This window comes from Vulpes vulpes, chromosome 5 (assembly GCF_048418805.1).
Source record: "Vulpes vulpes isolate BD-2025 chromosome 5, VulVul3, whole genome shotgun sequence".
Classification (NCBI taxonomy): Eukaryota; Metazoa; Chordata; class Mammalia; order Carnivora; family Canidae; genus Vulpes; species Vulpes vulpes.
The window spans coordinates 102,702,966-102,726,393 of record NC_132784.1 but is presented as its reverse complement, the minus strand read 5'-3'; the positions used below and the strand labels follow the sequence as shown (position 1 = coordinate 102,726,393).

Here is a 23,428-nt window from a genome sequence, read left to right as displayed (position 1 = left end):
AGCACAAAAGCATAATTATCTAATTTGCTAATTGTTCAACTATGTTGATTTGCATATTTGTTAGTTGTAACATGAACAAATAGTTTGTATACGTGTATCCTACCGCTAAAGTAATGAAGCCACTCTTGGGATTAGCATTTCCTAAAGTGTGTTAATAGATGCTATGTAAAAAGGACGGTAGTTGAATAAGGTTGAAAAATGCTGGGTTAGAGAAAATTGGATAGTTTTATTCTGCAGGAGGTCTAGAATCCTAGAATTGGATAATATGCATCTTAACTATCAGATACTCTGTGCTCTGCTTCACGAACTATGTATGGAAACCCATTTTTACAGGGGAACATCTCAGGGCACTAATGTTCTGAGGAGCACATTTGGGAAAATGCTGTTTCAAGTTGTTTTAACAATAAGTTCGTCTCACAATTTGTTTCACTAGTCACTCCGTTCTGTAATCAGTACACAGGCAGGAAAAAGAATTATAGAGGCATATTTTTTGTGTGTGTCTGTGTCTCTACATCTCTCTCTCTCACGTGCACACACACACACACACACACTCTGCTCTTTATAGCTGCTTACAGTAAACATGCAAACCTCCTTTTTTTCCCCTTTTATTATAGGCATATTGACAGGCTTGCTACCCTTCAAAAACTATGCAGTAACCCTAACTGCTTGCACTTTGGCTGGCTGTACTGAGAGCTCACATGCATTGAACATCTCTACTCCACAAGAAGGTAAAGTAATTTCAAAGGTCTTGACTTCCACATTTCAGTTATGAATAATAAAATAGGAGAAGAGCTAAATGCTGCAAGGCCATTTGCTGGAAAACCCCAACCTAATTTGATGACAAAGTGCATTGCCAGGCCATAATTGCTCCATTTTTTGGGGGGGTGCGAAAATGAATCAAACTCCATACCCTTTAATGACATGCATCTTTAATAGCTGTAATGCAGATTAATGGGCTTTTTAATTGCTGTTACATTGTTCATGCAAGAGCCTTGTCATTAATATGAAGCATCTGAAAGATTAATGAAAGCTTCCTCATTTTACTATGGCTCAGAAGTAAATCTAGAGACAGTCTGACTAAAAAGAATTGATTGTACGGCACAGTATGAAATTGAGAATCAAATGGTTGATTTCCATGGTCTCTTTGAACTGCTAAACACCAGCACAGGCAACAATTATTTCAGTATGATGGAGCCTCCAAATGCCGGTTGAGGCATTATTAATCACTGCTCGGTTCCTTCTGACTGAAGTCTCACTTTTGTTGTACTTGGAACTTACAAACTGTTGGCATAAATTAATGTTTCAGAAAGCATACGTTAAGAAGGCAGTGAAAAAGAGAAAATATTTTAGCACTCCAAAGTGAAAGCTTTGCTCAAGCATCAGAACACATCACTTCAAGAAATAACAGCCCTCCAAACATTTGAAGCATTGTTACTTCATATTTCTCTCTCCTGGATGAGAAGGATTACACATTCCTTCTACTGTCTAGTTGTCAAGTTATTTAGGAGATTGAAAAGCTTGATCCTCGGGGGAAGAGTCAGCCAGTCTCTCTGCCTCAGCATCCAGCCATCTGCCCTTTCTGACTCCCTCTTTTTCCCTTCCCTTTTGCACATCCTTTAGCAAGTACTCCTCACACAGAAGACATAAAAAGAGAAAGACAATGACCCATATGATGAAACAGGAGAGAGGGGTCTGTGAAATCCTTCGGGTGACCTTTTATTCTTTGTGCCTTGCACTTGACCCAACCAGAGCCTCCTCACCTGGATTACACTATTGGTAACCAATCACCCATGTTTTCTCAGGGTTCTCTCAGTCCAGTCTGCAGAGAAAAGCACTGCTTCTCTTGAGGTGGCATTGCTTCCTCTGGGGCACATGAGCCATGTGATCATCTTGTCCTTTTACAAATACTTCCACCAGCCTCAGCATGGAGCAAGCTTCCTTATTTTCTCTATACCCACCACCGTCTCTGTCCAGGTTTTGCCTGGAACCCTTCAAACCTACTTCACAGATGTACCCCTGAGGGATTCCTACTGGTCCAGTTCACCATTCCCTCTTCATTATTTAAGGAATTCCCAACTCCTAGCGTTTTCTTAAAGTTACTGCCAGCATACCAAACCAAAGATGAATTTGGGGCCAATATCTTAAAACTTTTAGTTCCTATGCTTCCGATTTATTCACCATTACAGAAAATGAACAGAACTTTATTTTTTAAAGACCTTATATACAATATTGTTTCCATATATAATTAATTCAATCCATTCTCTACTTGCTGGTTATTTTTATAGATACCTGTAGGGTTTTTTGTATCTATTATGAACCACCCTCACCAGCATTGTCCACCTTAGATCTAAAGCTCCTCAAGGGTAGGGACTCCATCTGTTCAATTTGCTTTAACAGGCACAGCCCCAAGTGGAGATTATGGGCTAATAATACCCTTGATGAAGTAATTCAAGCATCCGTCAAGTGAGCTCATGTAATATTCCTCATCCATCATTGATGCAAATTCTCATAAATTCAGGACAGTTATTTAGTACTTTTCCTAAAGCAATTACTGACAAGCTGCCCAAGAATCAGCAATATTGTTATGCATGGGACCTCAGGTTTATTTCATGATTTATTGGTTTGGGTCCAAAAAAGTTGGAATTAGAAAAGTAAACTAAAATTAGACTCTATAAATCTTTTTTTTTTTTTTTTCATAGCCCCGCAGGAAGTTCAGCCACCAACAGCCAAATCTCTTCCCAATTCTTTGGTACTGTCCTGGAATCCACCTAAAAAAGCAAATGGTGTTATAACTCAGTACTCTTTATATATGGATGGGATGCTAATCTATTCAGGCAGTGGAGAAAACTACACAGCCACAGGTAAGGCTTCACTAGGTATCAGTAAATAGGTCTGGTCTATGTTAGACTATATATTTCTGATATCTGTAGTCTATAGTTATCTGAAAATATGGTTTTTAAAATTGGGGTACTTACTCAGTCTCTTTTTTTTTTTTTCTTATTCTGTCTCCTATTCTTTGGTCCCCTGTGTCACACTCACCTTGCCTGGTTGAGTCCATGTCATTTCAAACAAGTTCCACAGTCACATGAGTTAACTACTTTAACATCCTCACGAGTGCGAGATCATCTTAAGACTCAGATGTGTGACTCAGAGTAGTCTGAATTTTGAATTGTTTGAGAAGAAACATAGGGTAGATGCCCAAATTGTATTATAATGTGTGACGATGCTTGAGTAAAATGAAGTAAATTGCTGAAAACCTTATAAAATGCAAGAAGCCTATATTATATCTTGTTGCCAGGTATCCAAATCATGCTTCTGTTAGTGTAGTAGTTATAGTCTTTATATTTTATATAATATTTTAAATATATATGCGACTATCAGGTAGGATATCATGAGTCCGATATTGATTGATGAAAAAACTGAGGCCTAGATATATGACATTCTTCATGAGAGGTCTCAACAAGGGAGAGTCAGAGGCAGGATTAATCATTTATGTATTCACGTCTCCACATTAATGGCAGGTGCTGAGGTTGTAATAGGGAATCAGCCACACACTGACCCTCCTCTGTTGGTGCTTCTGTCTTCATGGGGACACAAACAGATGCAGGTATGAGGCATATGTGGACAGAGCTATGACGTTTACCCAGTGGCATCCTCAGAGTTTATAGTTTTTGTATCCTCTCTTGATGGAGAACCTTCATTTTAATATTTTGTTCCTCGAGGTTGGATAGAATTCTATAATACATGTCCTAGGAGGTAGATGCTATTATGACCCCCAGCTTATAGATGAGGAAATTGAGGCAGAGCAAGTTTAAGGAATATCTTCAATATCACACAGACCATGAGTGGGATTTTGATACCAATCCATGCATTCTGATGGTGCTGAAGAGCCTTAAACAAGTTATGTCACATCTGAGACTTATTTTCTGAATCTGTATAATGGGAACTATTACAATTTTCAAGATTTTAAAGAGAGCCAGTGCTATAAATAAAACACCTAACGTGTTCTTAGCACTTGGTAAAGAGAATACTCTTATTTCCTGTAGAATACAGAGTTCAGGTTTTAAACTTTAAAAATTGATTAATCTTGTCCTATGTCTGAAGGCAGTACTTTAATTAAATATTATAGGCCACAGAAATTCCTTCAAAAGAAATGAAAACATCATGGAATGAACTATACACATGAATTAATAATTAATATGAAACACTTCTGTAGGACCACAAAGTATCATCATGCATAATAGGAAAACACGTCTTTTAGGCCCAGTACAGACATTTCCTCTGAGAAGCCTTCTTTGATGTTCCAAGTATGAGTTGATATGCCGCAGGTATGCTGCTCAGATACCTATGTGCCCCCTCTTGTTTTTTTGTTTGTTTTTTGGTCTTGGAATAGGGTTGCTTATTTACTTGTCAGTTTGCCCTTCTAAACCATATGCATGATAAAGACATGACCCTAAGTGTCTTATTCATTACTGCATCTCCAGGACTTTTCACAGAGTGGGAATAAATAGTGTTAAATGAATGGATTAAAGAAATCAGCTGATTGCTGGAAACAAAGAAGTGAGAAAGGGGAAATTGTGGAGGGTAGGAGTAGAGTGGGAAAGAAAAATGAGAGAGAGAATAAAAAAAGAAAGTGGAATAGGAAACTAAGATCCCTGCCACGTGTAGACATGAGTGCAAACCCAGTCCATAGGGAAGTTGTGTGGCTGATAACAGGTCTCAAATGTAAGCCTTGACTATTTCCAAAATGTACAGAATGCCTGTGGGGTGACACTGTGCACAGCCAGAAAAAGAACAGTGTGGGGAAGACAGGTGGTCAGAATTCACATTGATTTCCAATACTGCTTCCAAAATGATGCCAATTCTGTTTTTGTTTGATCAACAGAACCATGTGACTTGGTGTCTGCAATGGAAAATCTTGGCAAATGTTATCATAGTGGATTAGTACACTAGATGCTCGCAAACATAATATAATGTAAAGAAAGTGAAATATTTTATATTAAAATATTAAATTTTATTAATATATATATTATATATTTTATATTTTATATATATAAAATATATTTTACTATATTTTTATAGTGCCCACAACCATCTTCCTTAGCTACAGAGGTTATAGATTCTTCAGTGGTTTTCATTTATTATGTCAATTTTTAAAGATTAAATCTTAGGTAGTATTTTTTTCCTATAGCCTTCTTAGCTTCTAATAAGCAACTGTATTTCTTGTTCTCATGTCCAAATGGCAGAAGATATGAGACTGCAACGCGAAAGAGAGAAGCAAAGCCGAGAACATTATGATGGGATTCAAAGTTGTGTGTGATTGCTCTAACATTAAAGCTAGGAAACCTGAGGCCTAGAGAGGTTAAGAAATTCCAGTCAATATGGGAGGAGCCACTTCACATCTAGATCTGTCTGGCCTCAGAGTCCATGCTTTCATTCTTTACACATTCTGCTGATCAACTTACTACATATTATGTTATTTTTACATAAATAAATATTATATATTATTACACATTCACATAATGTGTAAATGTTTTGTGTAAATATGTAAATGATCAGCATATTAACATAAACATATTGTGTAAACATGCAAATATTTGCACAGCATGTGAATGTTACATAATATGTCAACATCACCTATTTACATAAATAAATATTACAGATTATTACATATTATTTTATTTTTCCTCCCAACAACTCTGACAGGGAGACCAAAGCCTGATTACAAACCCCAGAGCACCTGTGTTATTCTTCTTGGGCTGCCATAACAAAATACCACCAACTGGCTGGCTTAAACAACAGAAATGTATTTCTCACAGTTCTGGAGACTAGAAGTCCAAGATCAAGGTGTTGGCAGGTTCGGTTTCTCTCGAGGCCTCTCTCCTGGGCTGGCAGACAGCTGCCTTCTCACCATGTCCTCCCAAGGTCTTTCTCCTGTGTGCACAGCCCTGGCGTCTCCTCTCCTTATGCGGTCACCAGTCCTGTTAGATTAGGGTCCCACCCTTATGATCTCATTTAACCTTAATCACCTCTTCAAAAGTCCCATCTCCAAGTATAGTCACATTGGGAGTTAGGGCCTCAAAATGTGAATTTGGGGGAACACAATTCAGTCCATTAGAGCACCCTAAAGTGAATGCTTTTTCTACTATGAGCATAGGCTGAATGCCCACTGCTGTACAGATTCTTGAATTGTGTGAGGATTGAAGAAAGTGGCCATTAGGATCCCTTTCAACTCTAAGATTTTATATGTGTGATATGCACTAATTTCAGGTCATTTATGTCTTCAAAGTCCACCTGTCCACTAGGAATCACAGAGAAGGCCACAATGGGAATTCCCAAAAGGGAACCTGTGTGTCTAAAGTCAGCCAGCAGGAGGCTGATAGAGGAAACTGCTCTAGCCATTTGAACAGGTTCTAGCCTCTTCTGACACTGAATCTGTGTCATGTTTCATCATCATATGCATCCATGATATCATTGGTACTTGTTGCTCGTCTTTGTATCAGGATCTTTGTGAACTAATCTCCTTTCCATGCTGAGATGGATTTGCAGGTAGAACCTGCACTCTTGAGGGCTGGTGCTATCAGTAAGAGTGAGAATTTAGGGCTACTGGAATGGGTCTTTTCAGTGCTGAAGTGTCTATTCCTAGGGAGATAGAGAAATAGAAGATGCAGTCTAATGGATTAGAGAAATAATTGATAATATTTTTCAATTATAAAAGCACTATATGCTTATTGAAGATAATTTAAAACATACAGATGTCTAATATCTGCTCATCCCACCTCACTGATAGAAACTCAATATAAGATGTAATTCCTTCTAGTACTTTATTCATTTTAACAAAATTGATCTAATGTATAATTGTGAATCCTTGCATATTTCCTTATTATGACTACATCCCATTTTATGAAGCATTTTTTTCTGAAAATATTTTGGAATATTTTAATACTAATATTATATCCCATCCAAACGTACACTAATGCATTTAACCACTTGAAAGAGTTCAAGTTTCTAATTTATCTCTCTTTTAAATGTGTTGTGAAAAATATTATTGCATGTAATCTTTGTTTATTAGATTCCCAAAAAGGGAACAGCAAAGTCTAAGGTAGTGGACCTTTCCAAAACATTTGATATACATTTTCATACTGTTTTCCAGGAACATTCATCAGCAGGATATATTATATTCTTAAATCTTTGATAATTTTGCAAGTGAACAATATTATTTTTGTCTGCATGTTGAACTACTAGATATAGGGTATGCTTTTTGCATGTTTATTAGAAATGTGTATTGTACTTTGATTCAGTTGATCACAGTCTTGAACAAAAATTTAATAAGTGAGGAATAATTTGGAATTTTCTCACGAACTGTGTTTTATACCCTGTTTTCCCTGGTTGTAATCTGCACTATTTAAAATTCCTGATTTCTACCCTATCAAAAACTTCCTTAATAATCTGGCTTAATGCGTCCTCCTACATATTCAGTGTCAACCTCTTTTTCCTCACTCTTAACTCCATTTATTTGTAGCTTCCTCTTAAGTTCCCACATAGAACCAACATTCTTCTGTTATGTGTAGCAAATGGATCTTGCTGCCATGGTGAACACAGGTAAAAGTAAATGCATTTCAATTCAGAAGCCACTTAGCATCTCGGTGACTTGATTTTTTTCTTCTTTCTCTTAAATATGAAGCATTAAAAGTCAAAGGCATTGCTGCACCTTGAGTTAGTACAAAATATATTTAAAAATGCATACAGTTCAAATTTTTTGCCTTGCATAGGCCATAAGCTAGTAGTATGGTGGGTCAGTTGTGACACTGAAAAATGAATCCAGTTAGAGAACCTCCCGAAGGCTGTTGATGTTTGCTATAATAAATAGCACACACTTTAAGTCAAACTTTTTCATTCTGTATTCAAAGGTAATGGATTTTTCGTAACCATAGTAACCTTGGTGTATTTCTGGATAAATACATGAGGTATATACATTCTAGTTTTATTTTTGAATATAAACTACCACATTATGTATTACTAATAATATGAAAAATAGGATGTAGGTTAGTATAATGACAGCTTAAACTAGTATGCATTTTTCTTCTGCAAAAAATAAATATTTATCAAAAGTATAGGTTCAATTAATTTTTCCCCCAGTTTTGTGGTATTCTGGTGGTGCCATTTATCTTTTTTTGCGAGATCTCCATTAATCTCTTATTTCTGTCCCATAACAGATTTTTAAGAATTTCGAGGTAAAAACAATTGTGCTTTAAAGCTTATGATTAAAAACATTATTGAAAGATTGAAGGACCTATATTGATACCACCTGCAGAGCTATTGCGAGCCACTTAAGATGTGTGTTTATAGGATGTTCATAAAGAGGTAGGAAAAAAGAAACCTTTTGTGAGACTGTTCAACATCCCAGGATTGTTTCAAAGTTCAGGCTAGCTAGCATCCTGATTGATGATGACTATCCAAACTGTAGCCAACCAGATCATTCTCATTTTAAATGAGCACCCTACCAGAAACTGGCAATCTTTAAGAAGTTTGTGAGATGTTTCAGAGAATCCTACAAAGTTTTCAGAGATGAAGATAGCAAGATGGTGGGAACTGGGAGAAGTATACTACGGTCATGACAAGGACGTTTCTGTGAGTTGTGTGAACTGGTAAAGAAAGAATAGTGATCTCTCTGGACAGTTCTTTTTTTTTTTTCTTTTACTACACAAATTGTTGTTGGTGAACCCACCTAAGCCATTGCTGTTTATAACTTCTAGAACTCCAAATGGGTAAAGGTCAATAAGGACTCTGTAATTTAGATATAGATGTATCAGACACCAAACCATAAAACACATGTATTTTCAAGTGTGTCATCTAATAAATCTATAGTAGGATTTAATATTTTTATGGATAGAATATTCTTATGGATAGAATAAGAGTGGCTGCTTTCCAGCACCAGAGAAGGCATCGTCCCACTGCTGCCTCATCAGGACCTGGGCTTCTATCACCAAATGCTAAAGAAGCAAGGATAATAGCAATGTATGAGGTGTGCATGTGTGTATGTGTGTGAGAAAGAAATAGAGAGAGAGAGCAAGAGCGAGCATATGACAGAGACAGAGAGAAAAGGAAAGGAAAAAGGAAAAGCAGATGAATATCTGGTAAATTTAGATAATAAGTATTTATGTCTTTAACCAACTAAAAGTGCAAAAACTGTTTTTTTTTTTGTCTCATTTGCCAAGGTCACAAAGAACCATGTATAAACAGCAAAATAGAAATGTTCATCTTGAATCTTCCAAACACTTAAGTCTGACGATGAGAAATTTATTGCAGAAGAAGCTGTATTGCTTATGGCACAATAAAAAGCATTTAAAGGTTAGGTACTTCCAACCAAGCGTTATAAGAAACCTTACCAATTCTCTACAAATTTGAGCTAGATTATATTCATCCACACTGATGGTTTACAAAAGATCCTTTCTTAGCAAAATAAAACTTCACTTTAACCTTGATATTTTCTGTAAGATTGCATTTTTGAATACCCAATGCAGTGCATCTAAATCACTCCTTTTTGCATAAAATAACATTATTGAGGGGATACTGTTAACATGCTTGTGTTCTAATCCATAAGGCCGAGTATTAGTAAGACAGAGTATATGAGGGTTTTCAGGTAAGGCAATGATCTCATCTATGAGTCATGATACTTCTTTATTACAAACTGAAGTTGTACTTTATGCCCTTTTTATGTCACAGACATGTAGCATTAAATTATAAAAAGTCTAAGAAACCTTGAGGCTACAAGGGGAAAAAGCCTAAATTATGAAAAGAAGCTAGATCACTAACTCTGTGATCAAAGACTCCAAGAGAGTTGCTCAAGGCTTGGCCACATACCACATCCTTGGGCCAATGAACAGGGGATGCTTTACTCTTAAAGAGTAACTTAGTGACCAAGGGCCAAGTGAAATGAAATAACTTGTACAGATGTCCAAACATCAGTTGTGGTTAATTGTAAATAATACAACCAAACTGTCACTTTGACTTTAAGATATTTCTACAGTGTATCAGTATGTGAAGAAATTAAACATGTTTAGATTTATATTTTAAGATCCATACCCAAATATTATCTATAATCTGTTAACCTAAGTGATGAATATTATCTTCTCAAATGGTAGGAAAGGTCTTTGTATTTGGAGAGATTTCAGAGGAACAGAGGGAAATAACACCCAGGTAGGAAAGTAGTAGAGTTCAATCTGGAAAAGTGATGGAAAATGCCCTTCCATTGAGACCTTTACAAACAGAGGCTAACTGCTATTCCAAACACCATGAGAACTGCCATCATTTTTTATTTTTTTAAACTTCCTAATTGAATGATAAATTCTTATCAAAAACATATCTTGAGCATACAACTTGATGAATATTCACAATCTGAACACATCCACGGAACCAGCACCAAACCAAGAAATAGACACTTTTAGCACCCTAGAAGCCCCATGTTTTTTGCCTTCAAATCTTGTCTACTGACTCAGGTGACTGCTTTCCTGCTAGCACAGATTTGTTTGCACTTTTCTTTTCTTTTCTTTCTTTCTTTCTTTCTTTCTTTCTTTCTTTCTTTCTTTCTTTCTTTTGCTTTATATGGACAGAAGTAAACATCATTTATTATTTGTTTGTTTGTTTGTTTGTTTATTTATTTATTTATTTATTTGTTTATTTATTTATTTATTTATTTTTGTCCCCACCTTCCTTTGGAGGATATAGGTAGAGACAGACAGTGGATCAGTGGAGTAGTCTTTCATTTACCCTGAATGCTCTGACCTCTGGATCACTGCTATAACACTATTAGTTAATATTTTCTGACTTTCTAGAAAGCCTTTGGAATATTTACAGAATGAAACATCTGCCTCTTCCTCCAAATCCAAAACAAAGAAATAATTATAGAAAGTCTTTATCTATGAAATTGAAAGTTAGTTCATAAAATCACTGGCCTGTGTACACCAGCAAAATAACTTCCAAATGTCCGTCCACTCATGGAGTATTGTATGGCCATATGCCTTATGGAGCAGTAGAAGAATATTGAAAAAGGTGGAAGGATATAAAAACAAACACTCTAGTAGACAGCATGTAACACATGAGTCTATTTTAGTAAAATATCTGTGTGTTTACATGTATACACGACCCATGTGTTAATAGTGGTTATCTTTCAGTAATGGGATATAAGTGTTTTATTTTCTTTTCTTTAGGGGAAATCTTTTCATCTTTCAAATTCTCTACAGTCTAGATATTAGAAAGCAGAATTTTCATAGTATTTTTTCATGACTTTAATATATATGATAGAATTGGTTTAAAGGATGCATATTTCAGGACTCTATCACCCATTAATACTTCTCTTTTTTACTTCTCTCTAGTCTTTACCTTGATATTTAATGATGTCTTATTCATCTGTTTTAGCCAGTGTCAATGACAGTCTTCTCCTTATCTCCAGCACTATCTACTACCATCCAAATGTCACAGAATGTGTTTGATGATCTACCTCAATTCACACATTTTCCTCTGACTCACAGAATCTTTCCTATAATTTTCCTACAAACTTGTCACTGAAATATATTCTATCTTGTAACAGAAACTTATTTAAAGTGGATAAATCTTGATCAAAAACAAAAATATAGGTTTATTAAGTACAGTTATCATGTAATTGCTTTCATAATCTCTATAGTACGTATCATAGAAAGAAGGACCCTATTGGCATCTAGTAAACTCTTATTGAATTGAGTTGAAATGAACTGTATTAAGTTTAGAAAACACAGAGAATCAGTAAACTAATATTTTAAAGTAAATGACAACAAACACTGATGCATAATTCAGCAGTAATTAATATGCTAAATGTGGTAAACAGTTTTAATGAGGTAGGCTGTGCCTGTAGCTTCTTAGAAATTTTCATGTAATTATCCAATATGTAGCTTTTTTTTTTTTTTTTTTTTTTTTTGGTTAAGCTACTTGTGTAAGTTTGCTAGGGCTGCCATGACAAAGTAGTTAAACAACAGAAATGTATTGTCTCACAGTTCTAGAGGCTAGAAGTCCCAGATCAGTATGTTGGAAGGGTTAGCGTCTTCTGAGGGCCATAAGGGAGAAGGTGTTCCGAGCCACTCTCCTCCTGGTCTCTGGTAGTTTGCTGGCAATCATTGGCATTCCTTGACTTGCAGATGCTTCATCCTGTTCACCACCTTCATCTTCACATGGTGTTCTCCCTGTGTGCTTACCTGTGCCAAATTTCCTCTTTTTATAAAGACACGAGTCATATTGGATTACAGTGTCACCTTGACTCATTAAAGGTATAGTGGCCCTATTTCTATCTTGTAACAGAAACTTATTTAAAGGGGACAAATCTTGATCGAAAACAAAAATATAGGTTTATTAAGTACAGTTATCATGTAATTATCGTGTATAAGGTCATGCTCTGGGATGCTGGGGGCTAAAATATCAACATATGAATTTGATGAAGTGGGGATGGGGGGGAGACACAATTCAATCTATAATTCTATATATTTGATTCTGTGCTTAATAATATCCTAAGACTTCCTTCAAAGATCTAAAAGATATCAGAGAAGATAGGCATCTAATCAAAATTGGTTTAAAAATGGATACATTCCATGACAGTAATATAGTTTAGAAAAGAGATAATCAACAACTATCTGGAAAAAGTCCTTCATTCAGTGAATATTACCGGGTGTCTACGATGTAGATACTTACAACATTTCTGAGCCTTGAAGAGCCAATGGGAAAACACAAGGTGCCAAGAGTCTGCCCTCACGGAGCTTATAGTACAGTGTGTGTTGGGGGGGGGTGGTTAGAGAAGGCTTCATACTGTTCATGTTATATTGCTTAGACCTTCTTGAAGTAAATGAAAACTGAGTCTCTCCTGATGATAGAAATTTCTTCGTCAGTCATTTTAGGCAGATGTAAATCATTCCTTGATGTCCGTGTAATTCAGCAATCAAGAGGATTAGGTCAGCACCCTCTGATTCTCTTTTACCACAGATCATTCCAGATGATGACATTTATACCTTCCTGTAGTATTGACTGATCGTATAAGATCCAACCTCTTTGGCTAAAGGGAGTTCTTTTCTCTGTTTTGCTTATCTTTGCTAACATCCTGCTTCTGTTGCCTGATTCAATAAAGGCTTGAGCACCTATATGTGCCCCTTCTTCTTTTTCTACCCCAGGTCTGACAGTATCCTGTGTTGTTTCATCTGTGTTGTTCATGGGAACAGTCCATTAGACAGACCAGCCCCCCACCATCTTTTATCTTTTCATCTCTAGGAAACTCAACTATACCATTAAGTTATTTATCCTCATTTCAGTACCTTGTACCTTACCATCACCTAGAAGTGCTCTGTGTCTAACATATTAGGCTCAAATCTGCCACTATCCAAAAACAAACACCCATTTTCCAGCTCTTTCACTCATTCACTCACACTGAAAATATTTATGTTCTTTGAAACTTTCTGTTTCTTATTCTTCTGCTCTTCCCATCTATTGGACCCTGTCTTTCCTTGCCTTCTAAGGTAACTCCATAATAACTTGAAATATTTTCTTTTCAGTATTCTTAACTTTCTGGCCCCGTTATTATTTCAATATACTCAAGTGGAAATCCACAAAATCTAGATGAATGTAATTGTGTTCTTGGCACCCAAACCTGGGGTCCTGAGCTCTGCTGAAGAAAATCTAGTAAGCATCCAGATTGGTGCCATCCTAATACCCAATGTTCTCCATTCATTGATAGGCTTCTAAATGCTTGCTCTGCACCATTGTTTCCTGAGTGCACTTTGCCTCACATTCCATTTTGGTTCTTCAGTCATTGTTCACAGTTCTTCAAACCCTCGTCTCCCTGAATCTGAGTCCATGACTTTGCTTTCTATCTCAGACTGAAGTTCTTAACTGGGATTCCTCTGCTTGCTGTCACAGAACCTATTAACTTTTCTACACCAGAATCAGCGTTCCCCTTCTTCCCTTAGCAAACAAAGAAGTATCCATTCTCCTGCAGAGGGCTAATCCCCCTCTAGATCATCTTGTCCTACCTTGGTGAGTACTTCTGTAACAGCCTGACTTTTCTTTATCTCTCTACCTGGACTAGTTCTTTCCATCAGCATTTCTAGAGACTCACATTCCTTACACGTGGGAGAAGGAAAGAGATAAACATGGAGAAAACTTGTCCTGGTTCTGAGTTTCATCTTCCACTCCTGCTCCCAAGCTTCCCAGCTGGCCTTTCTCACCTACACAGCCACAGTCCTTACCTCCACTGGCTCATTTGCTTTGCCTCTTTACCTTCCTGGAGCTTCCCTATAAAGCCAACCAGCTATACAAAAAAAAAAAAAAAAAAAACCCACAAATTTGGTGCCTAAAACAAGAAATATATTCTCTCATAGTCTGGAGACTAGAAGTCTTAAATCAAGGTGTCACCAAAGCTAATTCTCTCTCTAAAAACCGTAGGTGGGTATCCTTCCTTTCCCACCCCAGCTGGTCATGGTTCCTGGCAGTCTGGAGCATTCCTTGGCTTTCAACTGCATCATTCCAGTTTCTGTCTCTGTCATATGTGCACTTCTCCCCATGTCCAGGTTTCTCTCATCCTGTAATAACACCAGTCTTGTTGGATTGAGAGTGTACCTTAATTCAGCATGACCCCATCTTAACTTGATCATATCTGCAAAGACCCTGTTTCCAAATAAGGTGACATTCACAGATAAAATAGGGGTTAGGTTTGAGCAACTTTTGGGGGGACAAAATTCAACCCACTACACCTCCATTGGCTTTATCAATAATTGGCCACTCAGTTGAAACCATGCTCACCAAGGGGGTCAAAGTTCTTATGTTCCCCAATTCAGGGACCATGTGAAAGCTCTATAGGTCATGGCACTTTGAGAGATTGTTGATCATTTCTTCATCACAGAGGTTCATCTCTTAGTGTCTGGGATGCTCCACCTTCTCAATTTTCCTGTTACTGCTCAAGCTCTCATGTGTCTTCTCTTCTTCCTTTCCCTCTACCCACAAATGTTAGTTTATCTCGGGGTTCTTCTTGGAACACTCCACACAATATTTCTGTGGTGATTCAATCCTTCTCTCCAGTTCAGACATTTTTTTCCTGAGCTATGTACATTTTCTAACTACATATTGGACACTTCTGCCTCGGGCATTTTACTCCAAGTCCCCAAAACTGAATTCATTATATATGCCACCTCCCATAAAATATATTCTTTTTCCTGAGTTTCTCATCCCAGAGAACAGTAACACTATTCACCTCTTTGCCAGAAATAAAAACCTGGATTAATCTTTCACTTTTTATTTTTTATCCCTCATATCCAACCCTAAAATAAATTCAAACTTTTTACATTGGCCAACAATGCTTCTCTGACTCCTATCTACTTTCTTAAGCATATGCCATTCTCCTACTCCTATCTATTTCTATAGTCCTGTGCTGGTTTCCTTTCTGTTTCTGCTTATTTGGTTTGGTTTGGTTTGGATTTTTTTGTTTTTTTTTTCAAAATGCAATAAGCCCTTTCCCAGGCCTAGACCTTTGAACTTGCTATTTTTTTCTGACTGGAATTCTCATCCCCCAGTTAAATGAGTAGATCATTCTTCTCCTTGAGTTCTCAGATAGAACAAAACTTTCTGTGTATCAGGACAACCTAAGTGATGTGACCACACACACACACACACAATTTCTATTAGCAGAAACACTCTAGAAATTCACTTGTCCTTCAGTTAACAGCCCTGTGCCAGTGAAGAGTTCGATTAGCAAAGCTTCCATCCTGTACACCGTCATTCAGCATACCAGGTGGATGTCCGGTCTGCCGCACCTTACACATGACTTGCAAGGTTGCTCTGGAGTTTATCTCCTTGGCTGCATCAAGGAAGGTAAGGGAATGAAGGATAGAAAGTTGGAGATTTTTATGGGCCAGGCCTGGGAGTGACCTATGTTACCCCTGCGCATGCTCTAATGGCCATGACTCAGTCTCCCAGTGGCATAAACTGCCAGGGAACTTCAGGAGGCAGCCTAAAACAATGCCCACCCTCCAGCTCATAGTTCTGTAAGTCAGAAAGTTGGGTAGGCTTGGCAGGGTTACTCATTAGGGTCTCATTAGGGCAAGATCAAGAAATTGGACAGGTCAGGCTCTCCTCTGGAGGCTCTGGGAAAGAATTCACTTCCAAGCTCATTCAGCTTGTCGGGAGGATTCCTGGCAGTGCCAGTGCTAACATTTCTGTCTCCTAGCTGGCTGTCAGCCAGGGGCTGCTCAACTTTTAGAGCTTCTCACATGGCCCCCTCCACCTCCGGAGCAAGAACCTCTCTTGCACCAAATCCCCTTCATGCTTTGAATCTCTCTGACTTCCGCTACCAGCTGGAAAAAAAGGCTGCTTTTAAAGAGCTCATAGTTAGATTGGGCACGCCAGGGTCATCTCTTTTATTCATAAAAGGCAAGGTAATCATGGGAGTGATATCTCATATTCTCGGGTTCCACCCATCCTCAAAGAGGAGGAATTTGTACAGGGTTCAGAGGAAGAATCACACAGGTGCTAAGCCGTGGTTTCCTGGTAAAACAGAAATAGAACTACCTTAGCACTTAGTGGGAGAATTAAATGTGATAATGCATGTAAAAGTGGTTAGTGTAGTGCTCACAAGTCTTTCATAACATAGTAAATGATCAACAATCGTGTTATTAATTATAGAAATGATACAATTATATTGTTATGTCATAGCAAAGATTCAAAGAAAAAGAATCCCCTTCAGACATGTCACTCAACTACATATCTATTTAGAAAATACTTGTTGAGCATCTACTGTGTATGTACAAAGTTGGAAGTTACATAGCTGATTAAGACATTTCCATTTTTCCTCAAATCATTCCCAGTTCAGTTGCTTAGACAGAAATAGACACAACTAAATATAATGCTGTCCAGCAGGTGGTGAGTTCTTTGACAGATGTGAGAACAAAGGGAGAGGTAGTCAGGAGGATTAAGTGTCACAAAGGAAGTGACTTTTTGCAGGCTTTCGAGTAGAGTTTCAGAACTGGAAATCAGGCAAGCCTAAGGACCAGGGCAGAAGAGTCAATGGCGCAGTGCTGTCCATGTGCATTTCATGAAAATTAAATAGGGCCTTGCTTAATATGACTGAGTGCCCTGGGTAGCTGGTCAGGAACAGTGAAAAAAGCGAGGTGAGAGTCAAATTATCAAAGGTGCTACAGGTACGTTGAGATGTTCGAACTTTGTTCGGAGGCAATGGAGGACCACCGAAGGATTTACAGTAATGATATAGCATGAGCTAATCAGTGTTTTGGAAAATAAATAATTGAAGTAATGACATTAGTCCAAAGTAGTCACGGCTGAACCCACACAGCTGTTGTCTCCATTCAGTAGGTGAAAAAGCAAGTAGGTTAGAACTTTAAATGCAAGAAGCTAATTGGACTTAGCAATACAGATGGCAAAGGATGAGCAAAAGAGGAGAGAAAGCATTATGTTTATTTGTTAACAGCTCTATTGTATTATATTTCTGTGCATTAGTCAGTGTAAAATCAAATCTACTTATTTTAAATCCTTTTAAATGGTGTTTAAATATCTCCTGATGACACAGTCTGCTAAAGTATTTACCCTTGATACAAATTTCCATTAACCTTATTGCAGATCCTAAGCCTGAAATTGTATATTTTTAGGGTCCTCGATTATGGAGTAAAGCCCAGTGACATTGTTAAAAAATCATATCTGGATAAGCTTTAGTGTCATTGTCTTTCTATCCGATTTAGGAAATTCAGGAAACTATAGGAGAGTAGCACTATTAACCGACCCTACATTCTCAGATTATGAGGATGCCCTTTCTCTAAAAATAAAGACAGAGAGGGATTAAACCTTTAAAGTCATAAATGATATAGAGAAGTGCCCAGTACACAGACATCAGTGATGTTTGGGGAATTTAGTTGTATTGAATATGTAAGAGTAATAAAGGAGTCAGAGACTAAATTCAAAGCAGTCTTCCCTCGTATCTTACTTTTCTCAAATTTTTATTGTTTTCAGAGAGTCTACAGAAGCCTTCCAGTTCCCTAAAGGATAATGTTCACTTCACATTTTTATAAATTATTTTCAAAATAGTATCTTTGTATCAGAGATACAAACAACTAATGACCAAGAAAGCTTAGGTTACTTCTAGTAAGGAAAGACTCAGTAATAAAACCAGAAAGAAAAAAAATTTTTTTCATTCACCTAACTACTTGATAGCTATCTTACATTGAAAATGTCTTTTGTGATATATTGGATTTTATCCATGACAAAAGTTTGAGTGCTTCAAAGAAGCAATTATTATTCATTCTTGGTTTTACAAAGTAAATATATTTATAAGTCCTGAGTCTTTCAGCTGCAAGTGGTAGAAATCCAACGATTTCATCTTTGTTTCTTTCTGGAATGGGAACCACTCTCTATTGTATTGTAACATGTAGTCTTTCTTCATGGACTGGAGAACATAGTGAGCAGCAATTCTGAGTTCTTCCCCCACAGCTGGACAACCTCCTCAAATCCAGATTGAAAAATAAAGGATGCTGATTGTTCCATTTTGGATCATATGTCCACCTTTGGGCCAGAGAGGTAGGATCTAGCTCCTGGAAGAAGAGAAAGAAAAATATAGCCTCTGAAAAAAATCATTATGAGTTAGAGCACCACTCCAAATGTTGACCGTTAAAATTCCAAAATTTGGCTCATTTGTTAAATTTACAAATACTAGAATCTGCCAACAAAGCCTCAGCCTTACTTACATACATATATTTTTTCATTTGAATGTGTTTTATAAATCACTCAACTCTGCTGTCCACCCATGTTCTTCCTTTTGAGAATTTCCCTAAAATTTTATCTATTTTCTTAAAATTGCATCTCTATTTTGTTGATTTATTTTCTCCAATTGTTGAAACCCTCAAATCTTATCAGTGCATGGCTTCCTTTCCAAAATAAGAAATGATTGTTTAGAATATGCCTCTACTTTTTTTGTATGGAGACCACTGATTCCTTGATTTTTTTTCAAGTTTATATTTAAATTCCAACTGGTTAACATAGAGTGTAACATTAGTTTCAGGTGTAGAATATAGTGATTTATCACACATGTATAACACCAAGTGCCCATGACCTTTATCATCTGCATTGGAATATCATTCCAGAGCATTCCTGATGCCATTAGTGATGCATTACACCCATGATATCATTTTTGTAGCTAAAGTCTAAATACCTTAAGGGCCCTACCCACATTCGTCTGTGTTCATTCAAAATGTATATTTAAAATATTACCTATTATTTTTTCCAGTACGAAAAGAATTGGTGAATATTGAGTTATTAATTGTCTGATTTTTGGTTTTGGTCAGCTGCTTTAAATCTGATGGATGTATAGCACTAATAAAAATAACCAAATAGAGTAATAAGTAGCATTCCAAACATCTTGCTGACTTTTACCATCAATAAAAGACTAGTTATACAAGTTATGGTTAATAACTAATATGCACACTGGGTATATTACATGCTCATTTAATAGAATGAACAGATCTTTACCAATCAGGTAGCACCTTAAATTATATCATAAAGTACTGGAGTGGAAAAGTATATTTTATAGTCCACTAACATTTTCATATTTGGTTTTATACTTAGATTTCCTCTGGAGATATACATAAAAGTATAATAATTGCTAAGATCCTAGAAAGGAACTGGATAACTTGGGAATAAGAGTAGAGGGAGATTTGATTTTCATGTGAGATCTTTTGTATCTTTTAGATTTTGTACTATGCCTATGTATTAATCTGTTATCCATTCAAAATTAAGTATAATTTAAAAACAAAGTTATTACAAAATGGTAAATTCTAAGTACAAAAGAAAATTTGGAGAAAAAAATTAAAGTTGTCCACAATTTCACCCACTGGAGACAATCACTAATCACATTTCAACTTGTATATTCACCATCCTCTGATCTCTTTTTGTTGAGGCACAGATATGCACATACAATTTGGGTCAGATTCTTTTACAATCTTTTACCACTTTATGATATATAGTGATCATATTACCAAATTACTAAATTACTTTCTAAATTCTGCTTTAAACACCACAGTATTTTAAAATATTTCACAATATACTTAAGCAAATAATTACAATATTTGGATTATTTCTCACCTTTTTCTGTTATAAACAGTACTGCATTTTTAACATTGTTTTATATAACATTTTGTGTGTGTGCATCTCTAATTCCTTAAAATTAATTCTCCAGATATTTTTGTGTGTGTGCATTACTTAAAGGGAAATATTCTTCTTCCTATTTTATAAATATTTCTTAATATACATTAAAAATACTTAAAATTTGCATGTACACTCTATCATAGTTCTTGTTCCGATTTTGGTAATTTTTTTTACTTCATTAATGGTGGAGTTTTTAAAATATTATATTTACTTATTTTAGAGAGGGAGAGAGACTGCATGAGCAAGAGGGGTAGAGGGAGAGGAAGAGAGAGAATCTCAAGCAGACTCCATGCTGAGCACAGAGCCCAAGATGAGGATCAATCTCATGACCCTGAGATCATGACCTGAGCTGAAACCAAGAGTCAGATGCTTGACCACCCAGGCGGCCCACTTGCGGTGGCTTTTAAATGAAGTCATTTTGCTAAAACTTAGTCAAATCTAGAAATAATTTCCTTCATAGATTCTTCCTTACATAGAAAAACATAAGTAGATTTTTCTCACCTTCAAGAATAGTGAATATCTTTTGATATTTTTTTGGTGATAATTTATATTTGCAAAATATTTTCACATGTACCAGCTCCTATAAGTCTTTAAATGACCCAGTGTTGTATAAAGGTTAAACAACTTTATTCCCATTTGGTAGATAAGGAGATAGAGATTCAGAATTGACTGCCTGGAATCATAAAGCTAGTTAATGGCACAACTAGGATTAGAATTTTGTTACTCTGATAACTCTCTGAATCCCAAATCCCAAATCTCAAGCAGATGAGTTTAAAAGAAAAGAATGATGGGAAAATGTCATTACATTATTAATAACATTCAGTGGTGTCAAAATATTAATACAACAGTCATATCTTCATCACATTATCAATGTATTCTTAAAGACAACATGTCAATTAAAATGTCTCATTCCTGTGTTAGCTTTAAGTTTTTAAAATTTAAAGCAAGCCTGATTTTTAAATGGGAACTGTCTAAAATTGTACACTCATAAATTGAAGAGGCAAATGCAGAAAATATAGGTCTGCAGAGTGTAGTATTGATAGGACAGGGGCTATTTCTTTAAAGTCAGTAATGAAAAGTTATGAAATGTAAACTATAATTTTTAAAACCATGCCACTGCATGACCACATAGCATCCCTGTTTCAATTAACTATGGACATGAAAGAATAATCTCTCCTTTTAATCCACTCACAGCAATGGTAGTTCACTAAAGCTGCCATGACAAAATATCAGACTAGGTGGCTTAAATCACAGGAATTCATTTTCTCACAGTCCTGGAGGCAAGAAGTCCCAGATCAAGGTGTCAGCAGGTTTGGTTTCTCCTGAGGCTCCTCTCCTTGGCTTGCAGATGGCCGCCTTCTGGCTATGTCCTCACATGTCTTTCCTCTCTGCACGGACATCCCTGGTGTCTTTGTGCGTCCAACTTTCCTCTTCTTATAAGGACACAGGTCAAACTGAGTTAGGGCCCACTGTCAGGGCTTCATTTTAACTTAATCCTCTCCTTAAAGACCCTATTTCCAAAACCAGTCACATTCTGAGGTACTGGGAGTTATAGGATCAAAGTATGAATTTTGGAGGGATATAATTCAGCCCACCACAGTACATGTACTTGACACTAATTTACAACTATGCACCAAAGTAGTGAAGATTAAACATTTATTTGTGCATTCATTCATTCATTCCTTTTGGAGAATAAATCCTAAAGAATATTAAAACAAAATATTTTCAAGAATGTTGATTTGTGGTTCTTTCTTTATTCAGTTATGCATTAGTCTATCCAATCATGCATCTTTACTGATTATTCTGAGGCTGAACAATACAATAGTCTTTGATTTAGGACTGTCCCCAGGTATGTAGACATATGTAGCATATAATTTTCCTCTCCATATTCCTGCCTCTCATATCATTTAGCATACTCTACTAGAAATTCTGGTTGACTGAGTGGTCTTCCTCACTAGATTGAGTCCCTTGAGGGCAGGAACTGTATCTTTCATCTTCTAACCTGAAGAAATGGAAGGGTATATGCATATAGTAGGAGAACAATAAAGATTGTTTCAGAATGAAGAGATGAAGGAATTTTTTCATTTATGTCAAAACTGCACATTACTATGTAGAGAATTTGCCAGAATGCCAAACTGGTATCCAAAGGGTTGTTCAGAGACAGAGTAATTTATCTGACACTGACAGCCAGACCTAAGTCGATTGGTATCAGAGAAGTGACACATGTCTCAATACTTGACATATATCGGGTAAATATTTGCATCCTATTTCTCTGTATTGTACAGCTACACAGACTATTGCAAAGCTCATAACCATGCAATTTATATATAATCCCTGAGAGGTGGTATCCCACGGCTACAAATATGACTCAGTTGATTATATTAAAGTATAATAAAAGTTGATCAGCTATTTTAAACATGCCAAGCAGTATGTAATTAAATTCCATATAATCACAAGCAAAAGATTGGCACATATTTTCAAAATAAAATTCTTGTTTTACTCTGGTTGGAAAACTTCAGAGGAGTGTTAATGAATGACTTAAGACTTACATAAAGGCATTCCGCTTGCTTGACTAAAAATCCCATCCCTGTGTTTACTATACTTCCGCATTGCATTCAAACCTGGAACAGGAGAAAAAGAGTTTTGAATAAAAAAAAAAAATCCAATATAGTTTAGGAAAGTTTGTCTTCTGAATCCCAACTTTTAAAGGCTATTTTGCAAAGATGATATTGTTGCATTGCCCTCTGTATTTTTTCCCACTGTGTTGTGGAAATGTATACAAGTCCAGCAACTCCTAGGGATATGCTACCAAATATGCAAGTATTTGAATATCTATTTCATGTAGGGAGATTAGAAAGTCACTTTCTGCCAGTTGTGTAGCTCTATTATGCAAAAATCAAGAGGATGCAGGTCATAAATTCTATTAGGTTGGAACTCTGGGTGTTGAAAAGACTATATAGATAATTTTAAAAGATTTTCCCCCTCAGCTGAATCACTGCTTTCAAGTTAAGCTTGGTTTTTAAAATATAAATCAAATAAATGTTTTCCATGATGCTATAGACCTTTAGTATAAACTGAACTCCAACAAACTTTTGAGTAGACATTTCTAAAATTCAGCATCTATAGAATTCCTCTACTGAAAAAACATTTTATAAAGTTTGGTTTCCATTTTTGAAATTATTTTGTTTTAATGACAGCTATAGTCAACTCTATC

At 36.4% G+C, this 23,428-nt stretch overlaps 1 protein-coding gene across 1 annotated transcript in view; it reads left to right on the top strand.

The window, feature by feature from the left end:
* Nucleotides 1–23,428, top strand: part of USH2A (usherin) — a 684,230-nt gene that overhangs the window by 304,553 nt on the left and 356,249 nt on the right. The window contains exons 31-32 of the mRNA XM_025991680.2: nucleotides 615–728; nucleotides 2,700–2,861. Of these exons, the coding sequence (XP_025847465.2) occupies nucleotides 615–728; nucleotides 2,700–2,861 (276 nt within the window). The remainder of the gene's footprint in view (nucleotides 1–614; nucleotides 729–2,699; nucleotides 2,862–23,428) is intronic.